At 42.6% G+C, this 18,604-nt stretch overlaps 2 protein-coding genes and 1 pseudogene across 3 annotated transcripts in view; 2 read left to right on the plus strand and 1 right to left on the minus strand.

Moving 5' to 3' along the window:
• Window positions 1-18,604, minus strand: part of jmjd7 (jumonji domain containing 7) — a 59,984-nt gene that overhangs the window by 27,586 nt on the left and 13,794 nt on the right. The gene's annotated exons all lie outside the window — the stretch shown is intronic.
• The window catches only part of LOC310727994 (TATA box-binding protein-like 2), a 39,901-nt gene that overhangs the window by 12,548 nt on the left and 8,749 nt on the right, over window positions 1-18,604 (plus strand). The window contains exons 5-8 of the mRNA XM_083545007.1: window positions 524-691; window positions 774-868; window positions 1,031-1,157; window positions 1,462-1,769. Of these exons, the coding sequence (XP_083401133.1) occupies window positions 524-691; window positions 774-868; window positions 1,031-1,107 (340 nt within the window). The 3' untranslated portion in view covers window positions 1,108-1,157; window positions 1,462-1,769. The remainder of the gene's footprint in view (window positions 1-523; window positions 692-773; window positions 869-1,030; window positions 1,158-1,461; window positions 1,770-18,604) is intronic.
• Window positions 13,900-16,830, plus strand: LOC310727993 (TATA box-binding protein-like 2; annotated as a pseudogene). The gene is made up of 7 exons (XR_014538367.1): window positions 13,900-14,174; window positions 14,264-14,625; window positions 15,435-15,522; window positions 15,743-15,834; window positions 15,998-16,160; window positions 16,243-16,337; window positions 16,501-16,830. The product of XR_014538367.1 is annotated as a TATA box-binding protein-like 2 (transcript).

Consider the following 18,604-nt stretch of genomic DNA (forward strand, 5'->3'; position numbering starts at 1 on the left):
TTTTATTTTTCTTGGCAGCGTTACGGGTTAGTCGAAGAAACTTAGAAATGAGCATCAGAAAATAATAAGGACATAATCCTTAGTCTTGCACACACGCAGTAATACCGGGAAAATGCAGTGTCAGGCTATTCCCAAAATTCCGCTATGCTACTAAAGGAAGCGCAACATATTTCACACGTTACACCGTGTGTAACGTGTCTTTCGTTAAAGCCTTTGTAAAGTTCATTAGTTTTACCTGCGGCTTATAGACAGGTGCGGCTTATTTATGTTTAAAATAAAAATATTTGTAAAATTCAGTTTTATATATGGGTGCGCTTTATAGTCCGGAAATTACGGTATATTAAATGCAGTAATTGGCTGTGTGACATTATAGTGCAGTGTAGTTAGTTGTTTATAGGGAGCCTGATAATAAATGCTCTGTTCCAATGCACTATTTGTTTTCATGTCAATATCACATTCTCTCGCTTCCCTGTCTATTCTACTAGTGTCTTATTTGATTAAGGTTTATCTTCTCTCCCACCAGTGAGGAGCAGTCTCACCTTGCTGCAAGGAAGTATTTCCGGGTGGTACAGAAGCTTGGCTTCCCAGCCAAATTTCTTGACTTCAAGATTGTGAACATCGTCGGCAGTTGTGATGTGTGTTTCCACATACGGTTGGAGTGCCTGGAACTGGCTCACAAACAGTTCAGCAGGTTTGTCCAAACAACTGGTCATGTTTTAAATCTTAATGCAATTTCATTTTTGTATGGTAACTATGATATGTTATTGTTTAAGATATGAACCTGAATTGTTTCCTGGTTTGATCTACCAAATGGTGAAACCACGGATTGTCCTCCTGATATTTGTGTCTGGAAAGGTTGTTCTTACAGGTGCAGTGTGGTCCTCTATTTATAATCATGTTTAGCTTTGATCATTCTATTTATCCTTTAAATAAATTTGTAGAGCACATTTCCAAATAGACCTCAACATTTAATTGCAAAAGCATCAATCAAAAAGTTTTTTGTTTGTTTGTTTTCTCTTTGTAAATCTAGGTGCAAAAGATCGCTCTGAAATATATGAAGCTTTTGAGAATATCTACCCAATTCTGAAAGGATTCAGGAAACAGTGAAAACCGAGCACTTCTACTTTTTATTGAGTTCTGATATGTCAATATATAAGGTGACTGTTTAGAAATTTAATTTTATTGAAAGTGATTCTTTAGGTTTTAGCTTGAATCAAACCTTTGTTAATGGATATTTAATTTGCAAACATTGTGCATGCTATTTAGATGTGTTTCTGTCACTGTGATTACTATTTGAGTGGTGAGAGGAAAATGTTTTGTTAATATATATTTTTTTTACATAGTAAACTGAACTCTAAAGGTATGATTTTCATACTGGAAAAATGTTACAATAATTCATGTTGTTTCAGAGCCTCTGCGCATGTCGCGTTTGTTCGTCTAATGTTGCCTTGTTTTTCACAGCTTGTTCTCTAGGCCCACCAACGCCCAGTTCTATGAAAGAATGCTCCTCTAGCATTTTCTCCCAAGTTAGCAATATGAAAACAGTTTTTCTTCTTCATGCATCACTTAAAAAAAATCCCAAAACAATACATTTTTGCTAGATTTACTAATCGTGGTCATGCCACGTGGTCTAATTGAGACATTTTAACACAATCGAAAACTTGATGATAGTTCTACACAATATGGCACATGATAACAATCAGATTAAAATTTGACAAAGTTGGTAATACAAAGTTTCACAAAGTTGGAAGCACATAATTGTGTCGGAGGTCTCTGTATGATAAAGAAAACATGCAAATTTCCACAGTCATTAATGATATGGGGTTGTATGTCAGGTAAAGGTATAGGAGAGATGACAGTCATTACATCTTCTATAAATGCACAAGTTTATATTGAGATATTGGACACTTCTTATTCCATCAATTGAAAGGATGTTTGGTGATGGTGGCATCATTTTCAGGATGATAATGCATCTTGCCATAGGGCAAAATCTGTGAAAACATTCCCACAGGAAAGACATATAATGTCAATGGCATGGCCTGCAAATAGTCCGGACCGCAATACAATTGAAAATCTGTGGTGGAAATTAAAGAAAATGGTCCACGACAAGGCTCCAACCTGCAAGGCTGATCTGGCAACTGCAATAAGACAAAGCTGGAGACAGATTGATGAAGTATACTGTTTGTTATTAGTTAAATCCATGCCTCAGAGAATTCAAACTGTTATAATAGCCAGAGGTGGTGCAACAAAGTACTAGTAGTGTTTTTATTTGGTGATTCCATATAATTTTCCTCAGATTTGTGATTCCATATTTTTTTCCTCTGTTTGATCTGTAAAAACAGTTGTAATTGACTATAGTTACCTTACTTTGTTTTTTTTTTGGTGTTTTATACAGCCAGAAGTTTGGATTGTTATGTGAAAATTGTTTTGTGGCATATATGTGCTTGTTTTTTTTCTACACAATTAAACATTTGAAGGAACATCTTCTGAGAGGGGTGATTCCATACTTTTTGCCAGGAGTTGTATAATCCCTTGAGTGGAACCAGGAGGCCCAAACCTGTTCTAACAAGTCAATACTCCTGTTTACGCAGCGAGATCCATGTTGATGTTTGCCAAGGTTGGAGTGGGAAAACCTGAGTGTCCTGCACACAGCTCTGACCCTGAGCCCGGAGGCACTTGAGCACTGACTACCCTCAGGGTGAACTGGAATGCTGTATGCACCCTAGTGCCTGATGTCCCTGATTCCTTCAGAAACACTACCTTTCAGAGGAGTTGTGTTAATTATAACAGCAAAATAAAAGACTCTCTAAATCTTGAATGGGATTCTCAAAAAGCATTTACATGGGGTCAATGTACAGGTTTTTACCATAGTGAAATTTAGCCATATAGTGTATTATTATTGAGCTTAACTTTTGGAATAACTGCACACTTGTTTTTCATGGAAAATATAAAAAAAAAGGCAAGACCAATGAATTTCTTTGCTATCCACTGAAATAAATTAAGGTTTGAGAGTAAAAAGTAAATATGAGGCAATCAATCATTTATATATAGATGTGTTAAACAACTTAGAACATGGCACCCGACATGGGGATACCCAGGGCTCAAAGAAAGAGTAGCCAGTCAAAGCTTTTAATTGGATAATCAAGGTAAAAGGGTACATCTGAGTAAAGAAATAAATCATATAAAATGGCAGTCACATTTTTTCGTTTTTTTTTTGGCAGTCAAATAAAAAAAAATTTTTTTTGTTGTTCCAAGTTGCCTGCTCCCTAGTCCATATTCTCTGCTGTGTTTTATATTGTGACTTTATTGTTTACGTTCTCTATTTTGTCGGCCTGGTTTTAAGGGGGGTCACGGCTAAACTTGTGCGCACACGCGCTGACTGCAGGGCCTGTACACACGTGACTTGTACATAAACAAAGTGAGTCACGTGGTAAGGGCTGGAGGAGAAGCGCAGCAGCTCCTGGGTTGAGTTGTTGCGTTGCTGTGACGTGTTGCATTGCTGTGACGTGTTGCGTTGAGTAGCATAGACCAACTAGTGTTTTGTGTAGTTTTGTTAAAGCAGCCATAAGTTCCAGCTTCAGCGTCTGTAGCACAGAATAAATCAAAGACGACGTGAACCGCGTTTTCACATCACGATAGTACGGCACTGCAGATATGGTATTAACTCATTCAAGTAAAGCTCTGGAAGACACGATAAAGTATAAGACACATACATAATCTAAACCGTTTATGAAAAAAAAGCATCTCAGTTTATTTCTATTTATTGTCACATGCACGATCAATAATTAAAAAAAAGATTAATAAATCTATGCAAAATAATTCTTACAGTTAAAATTATTTTGAACAACCAAATGATCAATCACATGATTTAATGGATGACATCAGACATACAGTGTACTGCCATTAGGAGATATAAAATTGAACAGATAATTGAGGCAAATAGTTACAGGACACAATCTGAACATGCTTTAAGCTGTTGTTAATTCATGTTTTAACATTACACACTCACCTCGAGCTTCTTCTGGGAAGTCTCTCAAACTATTTCTAACTTCTTCCATAGCCTTAATTCATATCATGCTGCCCAAAGCTAACATCAAATATTATCGTCAAAGCAGACAACTCATAATAAACAGAACCATGCACATGCTAAAAAATAATAGAAACTCACTGTAATAACCATAATATTATTTTTATTAATGCCTTTCTACTGTTACATGCATCCAGTGTTGGGGGTAACGTGCTACAAGTAACGTGCGTTACGTAATAATATTACTTTTCTGGAGTAACTAGTAAAGTAGCGCGTTACTTTATATCCATCCATCCATCCATCTTCTCCCGCTTATCCGATGCCGGGTCGCGGGGGCAGCAGTCTAAGCAAAGATGCCCAGACTTCCCTCTCCCTAGACACTTCTTCCAGCTCTTCCGGGGGGACACCAAGGCGTTCCCAGGCCAGCCGGGAGACATAGTCTCTCCAGCGTGTCCTAGGTCTTCCCCGGGGTCTCCTCCCAGTGGGACGCGCCCGGAACACCTTCCCAGGAAGGCGTCCAGGAGGCATCCGGAACAGATGCCCGAGCCACCTCAGCTGACCCCTCTCGATGTGGAGGAGCAGCGGATCTACTCCGAGCTCCTCCCGAGTGACTAAGCTTCTCACCCTATCTCTAAGGGATCGCCCAGCCACCCTGCGGAGGAAGCACATTTCGGCCGCCTGTATCCGGGATCTTGTCCTTTCGGTCATGACCCAGAGCTCATGACCATAGGTGAGAGTAGGAACGTAGATTGACCGGTAAATCGAAAGTTTCGCCTTGCGGCTCAGCTCCTTCTTCACCACGACAGACCGGTACATCGACCGCATTACTGCAGAAGCTGCACCGATCCGTCTGTCAATCTCCCGTTCCACCCTTCCCTCACTCGTGAACAAAACCCCAAGATACTTAAACTCCTCCACTTGCGGCAGGAACTCCCCACCAACCTGAAGTGGGCAAGCCACCCTTTTCCGACTGAGGACCATGGCCTCGGATTTGGAGGTGCTGATTCTCATCCCAGCCGCTTCACACTCGGCTGCAAACCGTCCCAGTGCATGCTGAAGGTCCTGGTCTGATGAAGCCAACACGACAACATCATCTGCAAAGAGCAAAGACGAAATCGTGTCGTCACCAAACCGGACACCCTCCGACCCCTGGCTGCGCCTAGAAATTCTGTCCATAAAAATTATGAACAGAACCGGTGACAAAGGGCAGCCCTGCCGGAGTCCAACATGCACCGGGAACAAGTCTGACTTACTGCCGGCAATGCGAACCAAGCTCCTGCTTCGGTCATACAGGGACCGGACAGCCCTTAGTAAAGGGCCCCTGACCCCATACTCCCGGAGCACCCTCCACAGGCCGCCGCGAGGGACACAGTCGAATGCCTTTTCCAAATCCACAAAGCACATGTGGACTGGTTGGGCAAACTCCCATGAACCCTCCAGCACCCTGTAGAGGGTATAGAGCTGGTCCAGTGTTCCACGGCCTGGACGAAAACCACATTGTTCCTCCTGAATCCGAGGTTCTACTATCGGCCGTATTCTCCTCTCCAGTACCCTGGCATAGACTTTCCCAGGTAGGCTGAGAAGTGTGATCCCCCTATAGTTGGAACACACCCTCCGGTCCCCCTTCTTAAAAAGAGGGACCACCACCCCGGTCTGCCATTCCAGAGGCACTGTCCCCGACCGCCACGCGATGCTGCAGAGGCGTGTCAGCCAAGACAGCCCCACAACATCCAGAGACTTGAGGTACTCAGGGCGGATCTCATCCACCCCCGGTGCCCTGCCACCGAGGAGTTTCTTTACTACCTCGGTGACTTCAGCTTGGGTGATGGACGAGTCCGCCTCTGAGCCCTCAGCCTCTGCTTCCTCAATGGAAGACGTGACGGCGGGATTGAGGAGATCCTCGAAGTATTCCTTCCACCGTCCAACGAGATCCCCAGTTGAGGTCAACAGCTCCCCACCTCTACTGTAAACAGCATTGGTGGGGCACTGCTTTCCCCTCCTGAGGCGCCGGACGGTTTGCCAGAATCTCTTCGAGGCCAGCCGATAGTCCTTCTCCATGGCCTCACCGAGCTCCTCCCAGGCCCGAGTTTTTGCCTCGATAACCACCCGGGCTGCAGTTCGCTTGGCCTGCCGGTACCCGTCAGCTGCCTCAGGAGTCCCACAAGCCAACCAGGCCAGGTAGGACTCCTTCTTCAGCTTGACGGCATCCCTTACTTCCGGTTTCCACCACCGGGTTCGGGGATTGCCGCCTCGACAGGCACCGGAGACCTTACTGCCACAGCTCCGAGCGGCCGCTTCGACAATGGAGGTGGAGAACATGGTCCACTCGGACTCAATATCTCCGGCCTCCCTCGGGATCTGGTCAAAGCTCTGCCGGAGGTGGGAGTTGAAGATCTCTCTGACAGGAGGCTCGGCCAAACGTTCCCAGCAGACCCTCACAGTACGCTTGGGTCTGCCGAGTCTGTCCAGCTTCCTCCCCCGCCATCGGATCCAACTCACCACCAGGTGGTGATCAGTTGACAGCTCCGCCCCTCTCTTTACCCGAGTGTCCAAGACATACGGCCGCAGGTCAGATGAAACGACCACAAAGTCGATCATCGACCTGCGGCCTAGGGTGTCCTGGTGCCACGTGTACTGATGGACACCCTTATGCTTGAACATGGTGTTCGTTATGGACAAACTGTAACTAGCACAGAAGTCCAATAACTGAACACCGCTCGGGTTCAGATCAGGGGGGCCGTTCCTCCCAATCACGCCCCTCCAGGTGTCACTGTCGCTGCCCACGTGTGCATTGAAGTCTCCTAGTAGAACGACGGAGTCCCCAGTCGGAGCACTGTCCAGCACCCCTCCCAGAGACCCCAAGAAGGCCGGGTACTCTATACTGCCGTTTGGCCCGTAGGCACACACGACAGTGAGAGACCTATCCCCGACCCGTAGGCGCAGGGAAACGACCCTCTCGTTCACCGGGGTAAACTCCAACACATGGCGGCTGAGCTGGGGGGCTATAAGCAAACCCACACCAGCCCGACGCCTTTCACCATGGGCAGCTCCAGAGTTGTAAAGAGTCCATCCTCTCTCGAGGAGTGTGGTTCCAGAGCCCAGGCCGTGCGTAGAGGTGATCCCGACTATCTCTAGTCGGAACCTCTCAACCTCACGCACAATCTCAGGCTCCTTCCCCGCCAGCGAGGTGACATTCCACGTCCCTAGAGCTAGCTTCCGTGTCCAGGGATCGGGTTGTCGAGGCCTCCACCTTCGACTGCTGCCCGATCCTCTTAGCACCGGCCCCTTACGGTCCCTCCTGCAGGTGGTGAGCCCACTGGAAGGCGGCCCCACGTCGCTCCTTCGGGCTGAGCCTGGCCGGACCCTGTGGGGGAAGGCCCGGCCACCAGGCGCTCGCATACGAGCCCCAACCCCGGGCCTGGCTCCAGGGTGGGGCCCCGGCTGCGCCATACCGGGCGACGTCACGGTCCCTGATGTAGTATCTCTCATAAGGGGTTTTGAACCGCTCTTAGTCTGACCCGTCGCCCAGGACCTGTTTGCCTTGGGAGACCCTACCAGGGGCATATAGCCCCGGACAACATAGCTCCTAGGGTCATTCGAGTACTCAAACCCCTCCACCACGTTAAGGTGGCAGTTCAAGGAGAGGACTTACTTTATAAATTTACCTATTAATATCTGAGTTACTTTTTTATTTTGCATTAAAATGAACGTAATCTCGTAAAATCGCGCACCCCTAGGTGCGAGCCGTGGGAACAGAAGCTGGTCAGAAGCGGAGATGGCAGGCCAGAGCATTACATTACTGCGATGGAAGTATTCACAATATTTTAAAATAGTCGAGGAAAAGGAGAAGGGAATAATCGTTAAGTGTAAATTATGTGTTGGTGGAAAGGTTTTGTCAACGGCAAGAAATACCACTTCAAATTTATAAAAACATCTGCAAGCAAAGCACAGCACTACAGATTTGGAAGAGAGAGAGCCGAATGAAACCTGCACCCTGCCTCAAGCTAAACAACAAAGGCTTGATTTCAGTAAATTAATATTTAGTAAATAGATTTTCAGATACTAACCCTAACCCGAGCCACATCATACACATGGGCACACATGAACATCACCCATCCCCTCCTCTCTCTCACACTCACACACACACAACTCTGCTCAGCCAGATTTATTGTAAATGTCACATACCAACATAATGACAGAAAACACAGACTTTGTTTGTGTTGTTGTTTTTTTTTATGTGCGTGTTCGCTTGAGTTCAAAACGGTATTTTCGTCAAATGCGCATGTGCGTGAGATGAATATACCACAAAGTTTCCCAGTAGGGGCGAGATCATTTAAGTCTTAAAAACACCGCATTGAACTCAAGCAAAGCGAACACGCACATTAAAAACAAACAAACACAAACTTCGATATGAACCTAAGAGCCGCATGAAACCAGCCATAAAATGCCGCATGCGGCTCGCGAGCCTCGGGTTGGCCACCCGTGCATTACTGCATTAAACACTAGTACAAGAACTTCTCACCTGTTACACCTGTAAGGCCCGAAAGAGATCAAGCCTTAGCCAGGTAAGAAAAAGTAACGCAAAAGTAATATAACGCATTACTTTCCATAAAAAGTAACTAAGTAACGCAATTAGTTACTTTTTTGGGGAGTAACTCAATATTGTAACACCGTCCATGATAAGAGCTTCTTCTAGTTCAGTTTGTAATGACAAATTAGACTTTTGTTCTCGTTACCGCCACCTAGTGGACATAATTGTGTTTTGCATTAGGGATGAATGGTACCACCTATTCGTTTATTTATTAGTAGTGCTTACAACCCAGCCATTGTGGATGCACAAGCCAGTGCACTCTTAGTGCCGGTCCCAAGCCCGGGTAAATGGGGAGGGTTGCGTTAGGAAGGGCATACAGCGTAAAACATGTGCCAAATCAAATATGCGGATCACAAATGAGAATTTCATACCGGATCGGTCGAGGCCGGGGTTAACAACGACCGCCACAGGTATCGTTAGCCGACAGGGTACCGGTGGAAATTGGGCTACTGTTGGCGGAAGAAGAAGGAGGAGAGAAGGAAGCCGTCTACGGAGACGGCAGGGAAAGGAGCAGTGTAGGAGAGTGGAGGTTTGGGTTGGTACTTTAAATGTTGGTACTATGACGGGTAAAGGGAGAGAGGTAGCTGACATGATGGAGAGGAGAAAGGTAGATATATTGTGTGTTCAGGAGACCAAGTGGAAAGGGAGTAAGGCCAGGAACATTGGAGGTGGGTTTAAACTGTTTTATCATGGTGTGGATGGAAAGAGAAATGGTGTAGGGGTGATTCTGAAGGAAGAGTACAGTAAGAGTGTCGTGGAGGTGAAGAGAGTTTCTGATAGGGTGATGATCGTGAAAGTGGAAGTTGAAGGAATGATGATAAATGTCATCAGTGCCTATGCTCCACAAGTGGGCTGTGAGATGGAGGAGAAGGAAAGATTCTGGAGTAAGTTAGATGAAGTGGTAGATGGTGTACCTAGGAAAGAACGATTGGTGATTGGGGCAGACTTTAATGGGCATGTAGGTGAAGGGAACAGAGGTGATGAGGAGGTGATGGGTAGGTATGGTTTTAAGGAGAGGAATGTGGAAGGGCAAATGGTGGTAGATTTTGCTAAAAGGATGGAAATGGCAGTGGTGAAAACTTATTTTAAGAAGAAGGAGGATCATAGGGTGACGTATAAGAGTGGAGGAAGGTGCACACAGGTGGACTATGTGCTATGCAGGAGATGCAACCTGAAGGAGATTGGAGACTGTAAGGTGTTGGCAGGGGACAGTGTAGCTAGACAGCATCAGATGGTGGTCTGTAGGATGGTTTTGGAGGCGGAGAAGAAGAGGAGGAGAGTGAGGACTGAAAGAAGAATAAGATGGTGGAAACTTAAGGAGGAAGAGTGTAGTGTGAGGTTCAGGGAAGAGGTCAGACAGAGGCTCGGTGGTGTTGAAGAGGTGTTGGATGATTGGGCAACTACTGCAGGAGTGATGAGGGAGGCAGCTAAAAAAAAAGTACTTGGTGTGACATCTGGAAATAAAAAGCAAGACAAGGAGACGTGGTGGTGGAATGAGGAAGTGCAGGAAAGCATAACGAGAAAGAGATTGGCAAAACAGAAGTGGGATAGACGGAGTGATGAGCAAAGTAGGCAGGAGTACAAGGAGATGCAGCAGCAGGTAAAGAGGGATGTGGCGAAAGCCAAGGAAAAGGCATATGAGGAGCTGTATGAGAGGTTGGACACTAAGGAAGGAGAAAAGGATTTATACCGATTGGCCAGGCAGAGGGACCGAGCGGGGAAGGATGTACTGCAAGTTAGAGCAGTAAAGGATGGAGAGGGAAATGTCTTGACTAGTGAGGAGAGTGTGTTGAGAAGGTGGAGGGAGTATTTTAAGCAGCTGAAGAATGAGGAAATTTAGAGAGAGATAAGGTTGGACGATGTGGAGTTGGTGAAGCAGGATATAGATAGGATTAGTAAGGAGGAAGTGAGAGCAGCGATTAAGAAGATGAAGAGTGGAAAGTCGGTTGGACCAGATGACATACCGGTAGAAGCGTGGAGATGTTTAGGAGAGATGGCAGTGGAGTTTTTGACCAGGTTGTTTAACAGGATTTTGGAAGGTGAGAAGATGCCTGAGGAATGGAGAAGAAGTGTGCTGGTACCTTTCTTTAAGCATAAAGGAGATGTGCAGTCTTGCAGTAACTACAGGGAAATTAAGTTGATCAGTCACACCATGAAGTTATGGGAAAGAGTAGTGGAAGCCAGGCTGAGAGAAGAGGTGACAATCTGTAAGCAACAGTATGATTTCATGCCAAGGAAGAGCACCACAGATGCCTTATTTGCTTTGAGGATGTTGATGGAGAAGTATAGAGAAGGACAGAAGGAATTGCATTGTGTATTTGTGGATTTAGAGAAAGCGTACGACAGAGTGCCAAGAGAGGAGTTGTGGTATTGTATGAGGAAGTCAGGTGTGTCAGAGAAGTATGTGAGGGTGGTGCAGGGCATGTATGAGGACAGTGTGACGGCAGTGAAGTGTGCAGTAGGTACGACAGACTGGTTCAGGGTGAAGGTTGGACTGCATCAAGGATCGGCCCTGAGCCCTTTCCTGTTTGCAGTGGTGATGGACAGGTTGACGGACGAGGTCAGACAGGAGTCTCCCTAGACTATGATGTTTGCGGATTATATTGTCATTTGTGGTGAGAGTAGGGAGCAGGTTGAGAAGAGCCTGGAGAGGTGGAGATATGCGTTGGAGAGAAAGGGGAATGAGAGTCAGTAGGAGTAAGACAGAGTACATGTGTGTGAATGAGAGGGAGGGCAGTGGAGTGATGCGGTTGCAGGGAGAAGAGCTGGAAAAGGTGGAGGAGTTCAGGTACCTGGGGTCAACAGTGCAAAGTAATGGAGAGTGTGTTAGAGAAGTAAAGAAAAGAGTGCAGGCAGGGTGGAGTGGGTGGAGAAGAGTGACAGGAGTGATTTGTGATAGTAGGGTATCTGCAAGAATGAAAGGAAAAGTTTATAGGACTGTGGTGAGACCTGCGATGTTGTATGGATTAGAGACAGTGGCATTGAGTAAAAGACAGGAGATGGAGCTGGAGGTGGCAGAGCTGAAGATGTTAAGGTTTTCGTTGGGAGTGACGAGGATGGACAAGATTAGAAATTAGTTTATTAGAGGGACAGCGCATGTAGGATGTTTTGGTGACAAGGTGAGGGAGGCGAGATTAAGATGGTTTGGACATCTGCAAAGGAGGGACATGAATTATATTGGTAGAAGAATGCTGAGGATGGAGCCACCAGGTAGGAGGAAAAGAGGAAGGCCAAGGAGGAGGTTCATGGATGTGGTGAGGGAAGACATGCAGGTAGTTGGTGTGAAAGAGGCAGATGTAGAGGACAGGGTGGTATGGAGACGGAGGATCCGCTGTGGCGACCCCTAATGGGAGCAGCCGAAAGAAGAAGAAGTGCTTACTAAGGACTACTCTTACAATGCTGTCGGTTTATTATTATACTTCTTTATGATAATTCCTCTTACTTCTTCCACCGATTTTTGGCGCACAACTAGTCCCGCAGTTTTCGTCCAAGCACCACGGGTGATACCTCAAAACGTGCGTTCGTGTGAAGGGTGCTATTACTTTTATAAGCATTCGCCCTGCACGTTTTCGCTCACGTGACCAAAACATGCATTTTTTTCCCCATAGAAAATGAATGGCGAAGATTTCGGCGCCTCATATCGCAGCCCCCGAGGCTCCGACATGCACATATGGCATATCAACTCATAGGTATATGGTCCCGGAATTCCGGATCCGCTTGGAATTCCAGGAATTCCGGTTTAAACAGGCCCCTTAGAAAATAAATGGGGAAAACGGTCCTCTGCTGTTCGGCCGGTGTTTCCCTGACTCACGTTTCGATGTATCCACTCGTCCGGGGTGCGGGGCCGATCGCAACGATGCCACCCGCCTCGTTAAATACCCCCGGCAAGGAAGGGCAAAAACCCTCAAAATTTCTAGGTCACAACTAATCAATTCCGTTTTTTGGCTTTTTCAGGCCCCCTGTTCACCCGACACGCAAATACGGCATATTCCCTCGTCCTTGCTGGCCTCCCGGACGTGCCAATAATTTTTCCAAACATTTTGACCCTAGGGGGCAATAAGTGCCCCATAGAAAATGAATGGGGAATTAAAATATTGAGCCACGGCTCGGCCCTCGATCGTCCGACACGCACATACGGCATATCCACTCGTCTCGTGACATCACTGGCCCCGCCCCTTTAAAAAAAAGGCAAAAACAGGTATCGAAACGCTCGTCTCTCCGAGTACGGTCGCATCAGGTTGGCACTAAAAACAATCGGCACTAAAGACTCACACCCGGGGTGTGGATTTGTGCGCCGGCAAGCACTACTAACATTTTCATCAGGAAATGTCACATGCTAGTTTTATTTTTTTTTTTTCGATTCAATAGCAAGTAATACTAATAAAATATCAACCAGATAGCTCAGGTCTCTGTTGCTAATTCCAAACCACCATTCTGGGACTATTAATATAAGATTCAGTCAATTTAATAAATTTGTTTTGCATTAAATTTATATTTTTTTATGCCATTGATTTTGTTGTTGCGTTGAGTTTGTTGAGATCTGTGTGTTTGGTGGACAGTGGGCTAAATTTTCCATTATTTCAGTTACCTTGAAGGATTCAATCTTAACCGGTCCAGTCAAGACCTGCCTGGAACTACTTTAGCTGTGCATTAACTAAAAAATAATTACACTTCTTAGACCTTCTGTCAACCAAACTTAACAAAGTATTGCTCAGCGATGCGGTATAAACTTTGTTAATCAACAAGACGTTTTTAAACCCTTTAGATTTAGTCATATATTATTTGGCGCATCAGCCACAAAACCTCCTCTGTGTGAGCTGTTATTATAGAAAACAATAATGTATTTGTTATGCGCATTGATATTTGTTTGTTATATTACAGCCGAAACTACTTTGTTATTTGGAAATAATTAAGATTTTATGACGGATCAGTTTAGAGCATTAACCTGTGCATGAAATATTGTTTTGAAAGCAAACAAAAGTGTTTCTGGTCTGTTACAATTGAACGCTTTTAGTTTATTGCAAAAGAAATGTCAATTTATGCGTCTTTTCTGTGAGTGTGCTGATCAAATATGGTTATTATTGCTGGTGAAGTGATAAACAGTTTTGTTGTGCGAGGTGACTCTGTCCGGGATACATGTGGGGACATGAATAACTAATAATAATGATTAGCGGATCACTTCCGGTCATGCGCAAAAGACTTTTAAAAAAGGATTTCAGTTATAATAAATAAAACATCTCTCTCTTCTGGACGGAAAAAAAATCGCGAGGAACCAAACGTTTTTGTTTTTTTTTTTACTCCAGATGATTCAGTAAGCGTTTGGTTGTCGCGTTAAATGTATTAATCACAATTAAGTTTAGACCCAATTAGTGAATCTGCGCAAGTGCTGTTCATTTATTAACTTAAAAACAATCCAGCTTTGTTTTAGATAGTTTCCAATTTGCACAACGCGACTATCTGCTTCACTTTTTTGGGTTCATTCACAATCCCTAATGGGTCTGGAGAGAAATGGATGAAGATGCATCGCTTGAGACCTACTTTGACCAGTCAATTGCTGTATGTTAAGATCTTCTGGTGCATACAGAAATGGTTTGCATCTTCTTAATAAAAAATGCTTACTCTAATTGGTTGCCCACTTCCACCAGGGTTCTTCTGAGTACATGTTTGGAGGGGATTTGGAAGGCCCACCACAGCTTCAGAATCCCTCTTTCCTCTCCTCTTCCATCTCCAACCAACAGAAAGATGAGGATGATGATCTGGACCTGAGCTTTCTACCTGATGAGCTAAACGTTCAGGATGAAGGGGGAGAGAACACAGGAGTGGGTCTTACAGAGGACAGTGGTGTTTTTCTGGACTGTTCAACTGCAAGACCTCCTGAAGCAGACACTGAGGTTAATACGAGGCAGCCTGCAGCCTCCCCCTTCTGCAACCTCCCCATGACCCCCATGACACCCATGACCCCAGTGGCTCCTGTGGCAGAAAGTTCAGGAATCATCCCACAATTACAGTAAGATATTTTTTTGGAATAACAGATATCCGTTCAACAGTTTTAAAACTATGAAATGATGCTTCTACTTCACTGCAGTAAACAGTCTGAAACAAAGATATTGCATTGTTGTAGTACTTGTGGTAATGCTGTTTTTTTCTTTTACCTTAGAAAAAAAATGCAGTGATATATTTACTGTTCTGTTCTGTTCTTGGTATGTACCTGAAGTGAGTATTAAATATGTTAAGGTGCACAGCTTTGCTACATGCACTTCTGCATGTAAAATGACAGCAGATTTGATATCACATCAGTTTATCAGTTTTATAGTATGTCAATTGCCCAGTCTTTATATTAAAGTCTACAGTACATGAGGACAACATGATTACTGGTCAAGAGAGGAAAAAAATTTTTGTGTCCCTTTGCTGTTGTTGCTCACTTAACACAAAATGTTCTTCCATAATTCGCTTGTAGTAGCTTTTTCCAAGTAAAATTTCAAGATCTTACATTCAGCAGCTTTAAATATGGAGGAATGTTCTATATTTGGCTGTAAAGAAGCAAATGGCTTGTGGTTTGTAAGGGTAAACAGGAGAATACAGGGTGTGCTTGGCACTGGTATAGTACAGCGATGCATTTTTCTAACTGTATTTTAAACTTTGTCATGTTTCTGATGTGCCCTTCTATTTTCCTGGTATTTGAACATGTATCAGTAGGCTGGGTGCAATCTGCTGTTATTTTACTTAAAATTTTTTGAATGTAATTAAAATTTTACTTAAATTTAAATAGAATGCTAGATTTTGTTCACATATTAATCTGTATTTGGTTGTGTACAGGAATATAGTGTCCACAGTAAACCTGGCATGTCCTCTAGACCTGAAAGCCATTGCCCTTCAAGCTCGAAATGCTGAGTACAATCCAAAGGTATGTCTAATTTAAATTTGTGACACAGGGGCTGCATGTCATTAGATTTCTTTTGTAGTGCCTTTAGCTTTCATTCGCTGATGAATCTGAGATTAAAGAGAGGAAAATAAATGTGTTTCATTGGCAAAAATATTTTGCAATGGCAAAATGTAAATGCTATAAACACATTGAAGATGCCGCCTTCAGTATTGCCAGCTCTTCCAATCATGCTCTTCTATAGCGCTTTGCTGCTGTAATTATGCGGATCCGTGAACCCAGGACCACTGCCCTTATCTTCAGCTCAGGAAAAATGGTCTGCACTGGCGCAAAGAGGTTAGCAAGTTTTATCTTCAAAATCATGTAAATTAAATGCAGTAATTGGCTGTGTGACATTATGGTGCAGTGTAGTTAGTTGTTTATGGTGAGCCTGATCCTGAATGCTCTGTTCCAATGCACTATTTGTTGTTTGATTAAGGTTTATCTTCTTTCCCACCAGTGAGGAGCAGTCTCGCCTTGCTGCAAGGAAGTATGGCGATACAGAAGCTTGGCTTCCCAGCCAAATTTCTTGACTTCAAGATCCAGAACATGGTCGGCAGTTGTGATGTGTGTTTCCCCATACGGTTGGAAGACCTGGTTTTGACTCACCAACAGTTCAGCAGGTTTGTCCAAATAACTGGTCATGTTTTAAATCTTAATGCAATTTAATTTTTGTATGGTAACTATGATATGTTATTGTTCAAGCTCTGAACCTGAATTGTTTCCTGGTTTGATCTACCGAATGGTTAAGCCACGGATTGTCCACCTGATATTTGTGTCTGGAAAGGTTGTTCTTACAGGTGCAGTGTGGTCCTCTATTTATAATCATGTTTAGCTTTGATCATTCTATTTATCCTTTAAATAAAATTGTAGAGCACAGTTCCCAAATAGACCTCAACATTTAATTGCAAAAGCATCAATCAAAAAGTTTTTTGTTTGTTTGTTTTCTCTTTGTAGATCTAGGTGCAAAAGATCGCTCTGAAATATATGAAGCTTTTGAGAATATCTACCCAATTCTGAAAGGATTCAAGAAACAGTGAAAAACGAGCACTTCTACTTTTTATTGAGTTCTGATATGTCAATATATAAGGTGACTGTTTAGAAATCTAATTTTATTGAAAGTGATTCTTTAGGTTTTAGCTTGAATCAAACCTTTGTTAATGGATATTTAATTTGCAAACATTGTGCATGCTATTTAGATGTGTTTCTGTCACTGTGATTACTATTTGAGTGGTGAGAGGAAAATGTTTTGTTAATATATTTTTCTACATAGTAAACTGAACTCTAAAGGTCTCATTTTCTGAGAACTGGTTCTATCATTATTATTGTAGCATGGAGACTGCGTCAATTACAATGGTAATTCAAACTGCTTTACATAAATAAAGTAAAACTATCACAAAAATTAATTATCACAACAATACAAACAAGGAATTAAAAAATGTATAACATTTTATTTAAAATTTAATAAAGACACTTAAGAACAGAATAGAAATTGATCATGCAAAAAACCACAGTGAGGTCAGTTCGGACATAGCACAGTGCTCATTTAGTAAATGCACAGATAAACAATATGCTAATTGTGTGTTGATGTTAAGATAACATAATACCAAAGTCGTCCCAAATAAAACACTGCATAGGAAACGGCTTTGGTGTGTTAGTGTCCGTGCACTATGCTACAAGCTATTGTAAACAAGCTAACGTTCACTAGATAAGTCAGGGGCCAAATCTGGCCCGCGGTGTAATTATATTTGGCCCGCGAGATCATATCAAATGTGCAGAGGAGGGAAGTAACAGAGTACAAATACTTCGTTACTGTACTTAAGTAGATTTTTCTGGTATCAGTACTTTACTCCACTATTTGTTTTTCAGACAACTTTTTACTTTTACTCATTACATTTTTACACAAATATCTGTACTTTTTACTTCTTACATTTTCAAAACCGGCTCGTTACTTTAGTTTTAATCCACTGATTTGATGAAATATTATTTTTTTCTTTTCACTGCGCCGATTTCAGCCGAACAACTGATTTCCTGTTACTGCGCGTCTTTTTCAATCAGCTGGTGTATAAAGTCCTGACTCTCACTCTTTACGAAGATAAGAATCAGCAGGCAGAAGGCAGTAAGAAGTTTGGGGTTAATGTGGATGAGACAGAGGGAGTCAGTGATGTAAATATGACTGAGAACAGACGCATTCATGATCATCATCATCTTTTCTCTGCTTGTGTTCGATATGTGGATCTTCAGGCTGGACACATTCATTAGGTAACAACATTTTTTATATATATATATATATATATATATATATATATATATATATATATATATATATATATATATATATATATATATATATATATTTGGCTGTCAAAATTAAAATTATTTTACACTGCACTAAATGTTATTAACGCGCTATCAATTCAGCACACATTTCTGTTTTTACCATTTTTATTAAAAAAAAAATGTAAATACATAAATAAATAAATATGAAAAAAGGCGAAAATAAAACCTCCAGCAAAACATACACTTATTCACGACGTCCCTTCTTTACTTAGATATAAAATAAATAAATAAACTCCACCGAATAATAATTTTAATCAGTAAACTTTTGCTTTATTTTTGCACAAAGTCTCAAATCAAACACCAAATCCGCCATGTTTTACACAATTTACCCTCTGGGTGGCGTTTTGTGGGTTTTTCCCTCATAATGGCGACACTAACATAAATTACTGTCTTTATTGAGTGTACAGATAAAAACAAATCATTCAAACCTGTAAAATGTCTATGATTTATATATATATATATATATATATATATATATATATATATATATATATATATATATATATATATATATATATATATATATATATATATATATATATATATATATATATATATATATATATATATATATATATATATAAGCTTCTTGACTGGAAGAGGTACAGTTTCTCCGGTATCACCTCATTAACTGTCCGTGTGAAAACATAGCAAAGGCTTCTGCCCTATTTGCACGATTGCTACTTTTTGCACTTCTGGTAGATGCCAAACTGCATTTCGTTGCTGT

Source organism: Silurus aristotelis (genome assembly GCF_946808225.1).
Source record: "Silurus aristotelis genome assembly, chromosome: 6".
In the NCBI taxonomy this organism is placed as follows: domain Eukaryota; kingdom Metazoa; phylum Chordata; class Actinopteri; order Siluriformes; family Siluridae; genus Silurus; species Silurus aristotelis.